The sequence below is a fragment of the Podarcis pityusensis genome (genome assembly GCF_964106645.2).
Source record: "Podarcis pityusensis genome assembly, chromosome: 3".
Lineage (NCBI taxonomy): Eukaryota > Metazoa > Chordata > Lepidosauria > Squamata > Lacertidae > Podarcis > Podarcis pityusensis.
In genome coordinates, this window is record NC_138026.1 from 38,032,103 (window position 1) to 38,044,786 (window position 12,684).

General features: G+C 43.8%; 1 protein-coding gene across 1 annotated transcript; it reads right to left on the minus strand.

Moving 5' to 3' along the window:
• Positions 1-916: 916 nt before the first annotated feature.
• CGAS (cyclic GMP-AMP synthase) lies at positions 917-10,529 on the minus strand. Its single transcript, XM_080998002.1, has 5 exons — positions 9,352-10,529; positions 8,619-8,850; positions 7,124-7,378; positions 6,406-6,508; positions 917-1,288 (listed from the first exon to the last, which is right to left on the minus strand). Exons 1-5 carry the CDS (start codon positions 10,432-10,434, stop codon positions 946-948), a joined length of 2,016 nt encoding a protein of 671 aa, XP_080854128.1. The 5' UTR covers positions 10,435-10,529; the 3' UTR covers positions 917-945.
• Between the last annotated feature and the right edge of the window lie 2,155 nt (positions 10,530-12,684).

Consider the following 12,684-nt stretch of genomic DNA (forward strand, 5'->3'; position numbering starts at 1 on the left):
AGGATGGTGTGAAAGCTACAATATTTCAGGCAATGTCAACTTCCAGATTGCGGTAACCCAGTACGCTGTATCTGCTGCAATTAGTGCAGAATACTTTAGCAAGGCTGCCGCAGGTGGTGCCCAACTGACAGTGTGAAACACCTGTGCTGAATTGCACTGGCTGCTTAAATACTACCAAGACAGGTTTAAGGTTTTGCTATTGGTATACAAGGCCTTGAACAACCCAGGACCATGATAACCTTGCAAAAGTCTTTGCCCTGTCTGGTCAATTCTTGGAGAAATTCTTTACCTTGCATACTTGTTGCCGGTCACTTGGTCTTACATCCGCTAAAACCAGGAGTTTTGGTGTGGCGGCAGTGGTTCTCTGGATTGTACTTCCAATGTTTATCAGGTAGATACCTATAGTGCAGGCACGTCCAACAGGTAGATCACTGAACGTCTGTGGTAGATCACTGGTAGATCACATTTTTGCCCTGCACCCCCCAAAAATGGGCTTTCCTCCTCCCTAAAGAAAGCTCAACAACTGACCTGAACCCCCAAAAAGGTAAGGGGGTAGATCACTGCCAGTTTTTAACTCTGTGAGTAGATCACAGTCTTTTGGGAGTTGTCCACCCCTGCTATAGTACTAAGGCACAAGTGTAAAACTCACATATTCAACAAATAATTACTGGAAGGGTGATCAAACTGTTGATGAATTAATCTGATTTGGTTTTGGTGTATTTGAGTTACTAAGTCTGATTTATGCTTTGGCAAGAAGGTGGTCACTTTGCAGGAGGGGCAACTCACAATTATCAAGTGTTTTCTGCCTTTCAAGCAAGTAGAAGCATAATGATATCCCACTTTGTGATGTCCTTGTAATCCTTTCAGGTGAGTACCCATAGTGTCTTTCAATTTCATTCATAATTCTTTGCATGAATTCAAGTACTGTAGCTCTTTATTTTAAAGTTACAGGGAAAATATAGGAAACATATTGTTTTGCTCACTTTCAATTACTTTTGCAAGTGCATTACATTTTGTCTTTTCAACTGTCTGAAGCAAGTTGAACTCAGGTATAAAAAAGTGTTTTAACTCAGCCGCTCTGAGACAACCCACGAAATAATCCAGTAGTCTGTTGAAACATTCGTGAAGATTTGCTGCAAGCCATTCATCATCACGGGACCACTTGGTACATGCATGAAGAAAGGCAGTTTTGGCAAAGTAAGACTGGAATTTTTCAAACTGATTTCTGTTTTCATGTTTTGTTTTAAGCTGCTCCAGCAAATACTTCAGAAGCTTAAGACAATCTTTCCTGTTGGGAAATAATAAAAAACACTGTGAAATATGTTATTCTGAAACACACATCCTACTAGGAACAATTGATTTAACAGCGATATTTGCTATACACAGACCTGCTTGGGACAGGTTGTGCTATTAGATGGACTGTGTTGGACTTTTAGATAGCATAGCTTAACCTTTGCCACAAGTAACTTGGATGTGCTTTCATCTTCAGTTCCATAAATGCTTCTAGAAATTGCCTTCCTCACATCATCAAGTTTTAAATATATACATTTCATTTATCACCACTGCCATGCCCTCTAGTTAAGGGCTGACTCTGAGCTAGAGGGGATGGCAGTGGTGAGAGATGAAAAAGAAGAAAAGGAGATAGTTATTTTGGCTATGTAAGGATCAACATTCAGAAAATAATTTCCTATTACTATATAGCACTGAATCTTTAAAAGGTGGGATAGGACCCAATAGTAGGCTGCAACATGAGCACTACCATCATGGAAATACATGACAGATGATGAAGGAATGGGTTAAAAGTGGTTCCTGATTGTGAGGAGATCGGAGAATTTTTAAACTATAACAATCTTCCAGCAATTCCAAGTGAAATAATTAAACATCTTAATGCACCAATTACAGCCATGGAAATTCAACAAGCAATCAAGAATGTGAAACCAGGGAAGTCACTGGGTCCAGATGGACTGTCAGCGTGCTATTATAAGAAGCCAAAAGAAGCCCTATCACGACCTTTACAAGAGGTAATGAACTATATACTAGCCAAAGGAGTAACACCAGAGAAATTGAAGTGTCAGGGAAGAGTTAGAAGTTTCCAGTTTCTCAAAGGGAGAAAGCATTCGCCAAGGGGGGAAGGAGAGCAGTGAATATAACAGAAGAGAGCAAGAGGAACAACAGGGAGGGACTGGCTGTTCACAGGAAAGGCAAGGGTTAAGTTCTAGCTCAGATTCGGAGGAGGGGGGAGACAAGCCAGCTCTAGCCAGGAGGTTAGAAAAAAGAGCGGGAAAGCAAAGGGAAGGGCGCCTTCGCCATTTTGAAAGTGGCTGGTCATGGAGAAGCAGAGCTCAGAAGGTATCTGAAATAAGTGACTCTGAGGAATAAGTTAAGAACTGTTTATAAGATTGTTTTGTTAATACGCAATAAAAAGTTTTATAAAAAAAAAGAAGCGTTTGTGTGGTGATCTGAAGAGGACAATGACCAGTCCTGACAGGAAGGAAGCATTTGTTACATTAATTCCCAAACGGGACAGACCTAACACTTATTTCAAGCTACAGACCAATCTTATTACTCAACAATGACTATCTTGCACACATCCTGTCAGAGAGATTAAAAAAGACTCTGGGAGAAATAATCCATGAAGACCAGGCGGGCTTTCTCCCTGGACAACAAATGAATAGTAATATAAGAAATATTATTAATATACTGGGGTACCTAGCAATCAGAAATGACAAACCAGCAGCTCTCATGCTAGTAGACACAAAGAAGGCGTTTGATAATATCTCATGGAGCTTTAGGAAAACACAAATTAACCTAATGGGATTTGGAGATATCTTCTGCAGAGGAACAGAGGCAATCTATACGGAGGAGAGCGCAAAACTCATTATAAATAGCAACATCACAGATAGCTGTAACATAAGAAAGGGGACAAGGCAAGGATGCCCCCTGCCCCCATTGCTATTTTAGTACTGGAAATCCTGAACAAGAAGATAAGAGAAGGTGAGAAGATAAGAGGTGTAGTAATAGGAGGGAAATCTTACAAACTAAAAGCTTTAACTACAGAGAACCCAAAAGAAAACTTCTTAAGAACATTAGAATTGATAAATGAATTTGGAGAGGTGGCAGGCTTCAAGCAAAAATAAATAAATTACTAGTTAAAAATATGGAGGTTCAGGAAAAAAAGCGAGATTTGTGGCTTGGAAACCAGTAAAAAAGTTAAATATCTGGGTATATGGCTCACAGCAAAGAACATCAATTTATTTCAAGCTAATTATGTCAGTACCTAGAAGGAGATAAAAAACAATTTGGAAATTTGGCGTAGGCTAAATATTTCCTTTTAGAGAAGAATTTCTATGATAAAAATGAGTATGCTTCCAAAAATGATCTTTTTGTTTCAAACTATCCGGGTGATAGGAACAGTGAGCTGCTTCAAAGACTGGCTGCTTCAAAGATTTACTTGGAATGTCAAAAACCCCAGGATTAAGCACCAATTATTAATCAACATAAAGGAGAGGGGAGGTTTTGCACTACCATATCTGAAACTAACATGAAGTACCGTAGCTTGCCTTTCCTGGATCCGGGAGTGGTTGACACTACAAACCACGGATTTGCTGGATCTAGAGGGATTTGACAATAGATACAGCTGGCATGCTTATTTGGGTTATGAGAAGGTCAAAGTACATAAAAGCTTCTTAAACCATGTGGTTAGGAAATCTCTATATACAGTGAGGGCCAAATATAAGGCCTTACTAGAACCCAAAATGCCTTGGTGGCTGTCCCCGACAGAGGCATTCTTGGTTAAAAAGAAAAATATGAGAGGTAATTGGGCAACCTATAAAGAATTGCTGGAAGAAAAAAAATAAGTTAAAACTCAAAAAATTCTAAGAATCCGAAACCACCTAACAGACTGGATGCAATATTTTCAACTGAATGACACTTTCCAAAAGGACAAAAAATTGGGTGTTTCCACAGATCCTTTGAGACTCCAAAAAGATCTGATCCAAACTAAATACAAACCACTCTCTAAAATGTATAGGTTCCTCCTTGACTGGGAGGTCAAGGAGGAGGAAGTAAAATCAGTAATGGTACAGTGAGCTAGGGATTTTGGTTATAACATCTAAACGGAATCATGGAAGAAGCTATGGAGGGAAGATATAAAATTCACTGCATGTTATAATCTAAAAGAGAACTGCATGAAAATGCTCAAATCTAGGTCAAACACATGTTGGAAATGCAGGGAGGCAGAAGGCACAATGATCAACATGTGGTGGAACTGCAAAAAAAATCAGAGAATTCTGGGAGATAATATACAACAAACTTAAGAAAATGTTTAAATGTTCCCTCCTCAAAAAGCCTTAGGCCTTCGCTAGGAATAAGCAATGAAATCCCAAAGAAATTTAAGAGAATTTTCATGTATGCAGCAACAGCAGCTAGAATTTTAATTGCAAAGGGCTGGAAAAGAGATGCTATCCCATGAAAACTAGATTGGCAGAACAAAATGCGAGAATGTGCAGAACTAAATAGATTATCAGCAAAATTCCGAGATGTCACTGACCAAAAATTTAATAGGATGTATATAGAGTCTATCCTAGTTGAATAATGTAACTTGGGAATCTCAGTGGGGAGACTGGAGGTCATGATCACAAAATGTCACCTACAATAAGAATTAAGCATGGAATGAATGTTTTATTTCCTTTCTTTCTGTTGATTGCTTTGTGCCGTATTGTTTTTAAAATCAATAAAAAGTTTTTAAAAAGGGAAAGGGGAAAAAGTGGGTCCTGATTGAAGATACTTGCTATATATAGGTTTAAACCATGGTTTCCTGGCTTAGATGCAACAGAAAAGTGTTATTTCCCAAACTCAAAAGTTTTGCACAGGCACAATGCTCACTCTCTGTACAATAAATCATAGTTTATTAGTCTAACATAATTACCTCAGAGTCAGTGAATGCCAGCTGATTTAAGTGCACATTCTTTAATATAGGCTCTTGTTAGTCACCAACAATAGCTGGGAGATTAACAGAGCAATCCAAACTCCCTTTGTGCTGAAGGAATAGAAATGAGGTGTAGGTGTCTCTCTGCCCATCCTAACAACCTCAATAGCTTCTTGGCAACCTCCACTTGTGGAGTGACACACTGTCACTCTGTTGGCACCAAGGTCTCCCTTCTGCATACAGTGGTGCCCCGCAAGACGAATGCCTCGCAAGACGAAAAACCCGCTAGATGAAAGGGTTTTCCGTTTTTCGATGCGCTTCGCAGGACTAATTTCCCTATGGGCTTGCTTCGCAAGACGAAAATGTCTTGCGAGTCTTGAGATTTTTTTTGCTTTTCCCCCCCTTTTTCTAAGCCGCTAATAGCCTTTTAGCCGCTAATAGCGCTAATCCGCTAATAGGGTTGCTTCGCAAGACGAAAAAACCGCTAGACGAAGAGACTCGCGGAATGGATTAATTTCGTCTTGCGAGGCACCACTGTATGTGGTTGGAAGTGCCACTGGTTGCAAGCCCCAAATTGGGATTTTCCACATCTGTTTTATTATTTTTCCTCTTAAGAACATGGCAGTTAGTCAATCACTAGACCAGGGGTCGGCAAACTTTTTCAGCAGGGGGCCGGTCCACTGTCCCTCAGACCTTGTGGCGGGCCGGACTATATGGGGGGGGGGAGATGAACAAATTCCTATGCACACTGCATTTTAAATAAAAGAACACAGCATGCAAGAGCACCAAGCAGGCCCCACAAGTAACCCAGAGATGCATTTTAAATAAAAGGACACATTCTACTCAGGTAAGCCACCAACTCCCCACGACTCTCCCCTCCCTTCTCCACAGCACTGGAAGAGTCCCGGTGACTGCTTACCTGTGCCTTGCAAGTGGCAGGGGCTGGCGGCGGAGGGAAGATGAGCAGCACACGAAAGGGCTCTGGAGAGGGGCTGCTTTAAATGATGGCTGCTCAAGCGCTCACACGGCTGCTCCTGGCACCAACGAAGCCCTTCCCCTTCCTCTCAGCTCTAGGCAGGGCAGGGAGAAGCCGGGAGGAGGCACCACCACGTGAGGGGGGGATGGCACAGGCTGAACGATCAGCGGCAATTCCCGGGCCGTCTGCGGCCAGATCCAGAAGGCAATTGGGCCAGATACGGCCCTGGGGCCGTAGTTTGCCGACCCATGTGTTAGACAGTTGTCACAGCACAGGGAGTTTTACCATATTCAATCATTCTTGATTTGAGCTTATGGAGATTCAGAATTTTGGCACTACATCCATTTTATACCTCGTTTAAACAATAGTTTGGCAGTACATTTAGTTGAGAGTTGTAGCCAATAAATCCTTACAATTTCCCAGTTTCTTAAGCATTTTCTAGACTTATATAGTGGCTAAAACTGACAAAACAAATAGGAAAACAGTAGTTAAAGATACTAACCTGCAGCATTTTTGTCCATTTTTTTCACAACAGGTCTTTGAGTTGCCATGATTAGTCATTATAGCCTTCTCAATATGTGAAAAAGAGAGTCGCCAAGTGTTTTCTAAGGTGTTTTGTTTTAAAAAAAGAAACAATGTAAAATATTGGAAATCTCTCTTTAAAGAACATGTTGATTGAGCTATTTTTTAACTGTTTATTAGTGACAGATTTTGTGACCCTTTTAGCTACTATATGAACACTGAAACTCATAAGCAAAAACTTTCAGCTGTGGAAATGCACTACTTTTGCCCTTGTGCTGGCTCTGGCCTAAATCCCGCCACTGTGCATAGATATGCTGAGCAAAATCCAAGTCAAGTGGTATCTTAGCCTTGGAAAAAGGAATACAACCCAGTTCTTCACTTTTCTGCTTGTATAGGAAGTTTAGCTACCATGAAGCAGAGAGCTTATCCCACTGTTGTTCAATTGTGCCTTTAGGATTGGTCTGCTGACTCTTGCCCAGCTTTAATATTCTTTTAAAGGAGGAGTCTATTTTCTTAAGAAATAACAGAACAGGGACCCTGGTACTTCAAAACATTTGTTGTTATTTACAGCACATAGAAAGAATAACCAATTAATGTAGTCCCTTGAAAATAGTCTACCACCACACAACAGCTAGAATACCTGATACAGTGACATGACTTTGTGCATTATGTATTTAGCCAAAGAAAAGCTTTAGTACCTATTAAGCACTTTCCATCTTTGGCAATCTTGGGCACGAGGTAGAGTGGTTCATTTAAAAAGGCATTCTTTACTTTTCTTCCTAGCCATCCTGTAATATCCAGGCCATTCCTTGTACTTTCACACCAGGCCCGGTGCCGAAATTCCAAAGCAAGAATGATATCTACTGATATAACGGAGGGAGGCTTTCCAATGAGAAGGGTTACTGCTGGGCATCCCGGCTTCTTTCTCTCTACATGCACTTCCACATCCAGATCTGTTGACAGCAACAGCAACAATCCAATCCAAACCAATTTCATTGTGTTTCATTAAGATTTCCCCACCTCACAATGATTTGAACAGGAAGTTAAGAATATGTACTTAAAACAATATAGCCAAGTAAGCAGCATCAACTTCAGTTATGGCACTTAATGCCAGCAGCTAACACAGACCTTGGGGGGAAAAATGTGGTAGTGGCACTACAGTTCTGCTATTCTTACTCTGCGACAAAAAACTAAATTCCAGTTTAAACACTATGTGGTGAACAAGAATATAACACAATTATTAAGGAAGCTGTAGGCTGGATTCAACTAACAGGCCTGGCTAGTGGAAGCCTGCCCAAGGATTTCTGCCAGTGCAACAGGCCTTGTCTGCTTTCAGCTCCCCAAGTACCCCCTCCAAATAGGCTCAGAGGTGGGTTGAAGAACTTCCAGAACAGGGAGGAGAGGGGAGATAGCTCCATTGGGCGAGCCGATATGCTTGTGCTCCTAGAACATTTGGGAAAGGGTGATGTTGAATTCTTTGCAGTATATTTGGGGTTATCTCTTAAAATATACAATATTTAATGTTTCCCAATAAAAATAATATCCAATTTGTATAGTAAATGTTTACAATGCAAAGTCAATTTTATATTGACATTCTTCTAACCAAATATTTCAGTTCAACTAACTTTTTGTTATGGCAAAAATGGCAGGTGTTCAGCATTTAAAATTAACATGACTAGTTACTTTCTGCTTATCAAACTAATGTTTCTATTAAACTAGATGTTTAACTAACTTTCTGCTTATCAAACTAATCTTATCTTCCATTTCAAGCAGCTGAGTTTTTCAATTCCATTGCAGAAATCCTACATTACTACAGTGGTGCCTCGCAAGACGAAATTAATCCGTTCCACGAGTCTCTTCGTCTTGCGGTTTTTTCGTCTTGCAAAGCACGGCTATTAGCGGCTTAGCGGCTATTAACGGCTTAGCGGAAACGAACTCGCAAGACGTTTCATCTTGCGAAGCAAGCCCATAGGGAAATTCGTCTTGCGAAGCAGCTCAAAAAACGCCAAACCCTTTCGTCTAACGAGTTTTTCATCTTGCGAGGCATTCGTCTTGTGGGGCACCACTGTATTTCTAATTGGACCTATAAATTTCAGTGGGACTAGAGAGCATTCATCTGTTTGCACACAGTATTTAAGGAGGGTTGCTTATCTCTGAAGAGGAAGGGAAAAAATTAATGTAATGAATACTTACCCCTTTTTTTTTTTACTTCTTCTACAATAATGTTCCTCAGTGCTGACAGCATATCAGAAGATGAAAGATGCATTTTGTCATCTAAAAATTTAGCTAGATATGCCTTTTCTCCAGGGTTCCTTTTCAATTTTACATAGAAGAAAGCACCAGAAGCAGGAACATTGCAGGATTCTAGTTCAACTCTCATATCTGGTACTTTGAGCATAATATCAAATTCATTTGGGTTAGAAATCTGCAAGACAGACAAAAACATTTCTCACAATTTACTATGTCCCAGAATGTGTTAATAACTTGTGTTCTCATGACTCCAGACTAAAGGTCATCCTTACAGCCCTCTGGAGACAACCACTGAAAAGTGCTTCTGCGCAGTCATGTCATTTGAAATACCCTTGCTAGGTGCATAATAGTGATCAAAACCCACACACATTTGCTTACACCCACACAGGCTGGCAACCTCAATGGCACCCCTCTGGAGGCTTCATCTGGGGCAAAAATGCTTTTCCCCACCCCATAGCTACAACGAGAGGTCTTTCTTTTGCCCCATGCTTTCCCTGGGAAAACCCGCTGTTTACTCAACAGGAGGGCAAGAATGCTGACATCACCCCCAAATCTCAGCATCCATGACTACAGTGTTTTTAAGGTTTGTGATCCGGCAGCTTTTGGACGGGTGCAAGGAAAGAAGCCCGAGCAGATGCCCCGAGCAGTCTCCAGCATTGCATCTTCCTTCTATTACCTTCAGGTGTTCGTAGTAACTGCCGGTGCCCAGCACTTCGACGCAGGAGAAGCAGGCTTCCCTCTTTATTGCTTTTACCAGGATGTCCCTGACCATGTTAACCAGCTGCGCGGCCTTGGAGCGCTCCTCTTTAACTAGCCTGAGCTTTTCCAGCACCTGCCTCAAGCTGCGGTTGCCCCTTGGGCCAGGCTCCTTGGGAAGCAGCGTCCCTCGGGCGCCGGCCTCCTTCCCCGCCTTCTCCTGCTCTGTCTTTCGGGAATCTCTCCTCCCTGCGGAGGCGCTTTCTTTGCCTGGCTGGCCGACTTCCTCCTCCTCTTTGGGGAGAGGCTTCGCCTTCTGGGAAGCGACCAGCTTGTTGGGGGCAACTACTGCGCTTCCTCGCGGGGCAGGCTCTAGTTTTACCAGAGCACACATAGCCTGCTCGGCTTCCCGCGCCTTTTGCGCGCCTTTTTCCTTCCGGGAAGCTTTCTTCCCACTCGGGGCAGCAGCGCCGTTTGCTGCCTCGGCTTTGGGCCGTTCCTCTGCCGAGATGGTGCACATTCCCAGCGCCTGCGTCAGGCTTGGGATGTCGTTCGCGCCAGGCTCCTCGGGAGCAAATGTGCTCTTCAGTTTCCTCCGGGCCCCCCCTACGGCTTTCGCCTGGTCCGACGGCTCCTTCCGGGAGCCTTTCTTCCCACTTTGGGCAGCCGCGCCGTTCGCTGCCTGCAGGGGTTCCTCGGCGTCGGCGCGCTCCCCTGCACCGAGCGCGAGTTTTTCCAGCGCCTGCCACAAGCCAGGCTCCTCGGGAGCAAGTTTGCTCTTAGCTTGGTCCGGCTCCTTCTTCTTCTGGGACGTTTTCCTCCCACTTGAGGCAGCAACTCCTTTCCCCGCCTGCTGCGATGCCCGGTCTCCCTCGTCGCCCCGTCTGCCCTTCCCTCGCCCTTTGGATCCCGCAGTGCCTCCGTCCCCTTTCGCTGCCGGGGCCGCCTCGCCCTTCCTCGCGCCTCTCCCGGCTCCACCGCGCCCCATGGCGCCAGAAAAAGATGTCCCCGCTGCGGAGCTCAGCGTCTCCTGTGTCGGCGCCCCGCGCCCGCCCCGCGGCATATGAACCCGCTAGCCACGTGAACGCCGCATCCTGAAGGAGAAACGAAACTTATCTGCTGCGGGGAGCGTGTCTGAACCAGCTTGCTCCCTCCCTCCCCGTCTTCCTTATTTTGGGTTGCCCAGTCAAGTCAGGGATGGAGCAAGTCCCCTTTGAGGAAGTACGAGGGCAGTTAGAGAAAAGGCGAGCGAGACGCGGCATGAGAGAAGTTTATACAGTAGAAGTATGCGAGGCATGGAGACAGTGGCTAGAGGAAAGTCCCCGCTGCAGCCTCCCTCATAGCATTAGAGCTGGAAGGCATTCAATGAAGTTGAAGGTGGGGACATTCAAAGCAGGCAAAACAAAGGACATCTCCATGCAAGGCACAGCTAAACTATGGAATTCCTTCCCCCAGGAACCAGTGAAGGCCACCAACCTAAGTAGCTTTAAAAGAGGAATAGGCAAAGGGCCCATCCACATTTTCATTTGCAGTAAACAGCAGGTTTTCTTGGTGAAAGCTGTGGGACAAAAAAAAGCCCCTTGATCCTGTGGCCAGAAATCATGGCACAAAGGAAAGTGTGGATGGGCGCAGCCAGGGTTTTTGTTAGGGGAGGCAGGCTTTTGTTGGAGGGGGCAGAACCTCATGTTTGTATTGATCTAGGGGGGATAGCTGCCCCCCTGGGCTATGCCCATGGATGGGCAGAAATTCATGGAATAGCAGGCTACTGATGGCTACTAGCCACTATCAGACTTGATGCTTCTGAATACCAGAGGCTGGAAACAAAAGGATGGGGGAGAGCACAGGAACTATTTTTTTACATATATATTGGGTGGCACTGTGGGTTAAACCACTTGCCAATCAGAAAGTCAGCGGTTTGAATCCCCACAACGGGGTGAGCTACCGTTGCTCGGTCCCTGCTCCTGCCAACCTAGCAGTTCGAAAGCATGTCAAAGTGCAAGTAGATAAATAGGTACCGCTCCGGTGGGAAGGTAAACGGCGTTTACATGCACTACTCTGGTTCGCCAGAAGTGGCTTAGTCATGCTGACCACATGACCCGGAAACTGTATGCCGGCTCCCTCAGCCAATAAAGCGAGATGAGCGCCGCAACCCCAGAGTCAGTCATGACTGGACCTAGTGGTCAGGGGTCCCCTTTACCTTTACCTTTACCTTACAGTATTAGCTTAGGTCTACCCATATCTCCCTGACTGGGTAACTGTTCCCCTCAGGATCCAAAATAATCTCTGATCAAGACTGTTTTGCACAATTAAAGATAGAGAACTTTGACCTGCAGTCCACAACAAGCTTTGATATGAGATAATTGAACTGATCTGGCCTAACACTTGTTGCAGAATATTTAACCAAGATGCTAATAGCCAAAATATGTAGGAAGCAGTGGCAGCTGCTCCCCATTGGAACTGGTGGGGCAGAAAGCCAAGTGTCTTGTGTCCAAAGCAAGCTAAGGCCAGATCCTCTTTTTCTCTATGCATTTTGGCTAGTCTTACTTTTCTAGAAAAAGGTGCTGGAATCCAACATGAACACCTCCCTTGTTCTCTTAGATTGGCAATGGTATCCACCAGAGGTGTGCCGGAACTGAGTTCCAACAAGTTCTGGCTGGGGGAAACACTCTGAATTTTTGGCTGCTATTGACATAGATACATACCCTTGATGGTGTCTTGCATTCAGAGAGCTGGACCAAATGCAATTCAGGCCCATCTCATAGAGGGCACTTTCCCAGAGGTGTGGGTATTATCATTTGGGGTGACCCAAATTGTACTGTGGGTTGCACACACCCAGTTCCTTTTTCTGTAATTGTCCTCTGGAGATAATGTACATTCATGAATGGCCCACAAAAACAAAAGGTTTTGATTGTTTAAACTGCTGCTCTTGAAGGAAGAATCTCCACCCAGATTATGGAGACATATGAGATGAGGCCATTTTGGGTTTAGGGGCATGTGGGGTTCTTTTTAAGATTTATGACTTAGGTGTGTTTCTAGCTTTTGTGCAAATAAGGATCTGGGAACTAGTAATCAACTTTAGCTTGTTGTGCCAGCAACAGTGAGGTAATCTAGACTCGCAGCAATAGTTCATGCTTGAATTTGCCCACTGTCAAACTTAGATTTCAAAAGAAAAGAAATCAAGTTTATTTTCCCTGACACGGATTCTTCTCCAATGACAGCATGGGGCTGGGTTAAAAATAATTTGGTTTGCACAATTTATCTCATCCTTTTACTCAACAGAAAACCTGCTCATGTGATTTTTTTTTTTTGTACT

Coding starts and splice junctions, on each gene's coding strand:
- CGAS (XM_080998002.1), bottom strand. CDS start 10,434: ATGCCGCGGGGCGGGCGCGGGGCGCCGACACAGGAGACGCTGAGCTCC. Junction 7,379..8,618: donor AGAAGTAAAAAAAAAAAGGG/GTAAGTATTCAT, acceptor TGCTGTCAACAG/ATCTGGATGTGGAAGTGCAT. Junction 1,289..6,405: donor AATGGACAAAAATGCTGCAG/GTTAGTATCTTT, acceptor ATTTCCCAACAG/GAAAGATTGTCTTAAGCTTC.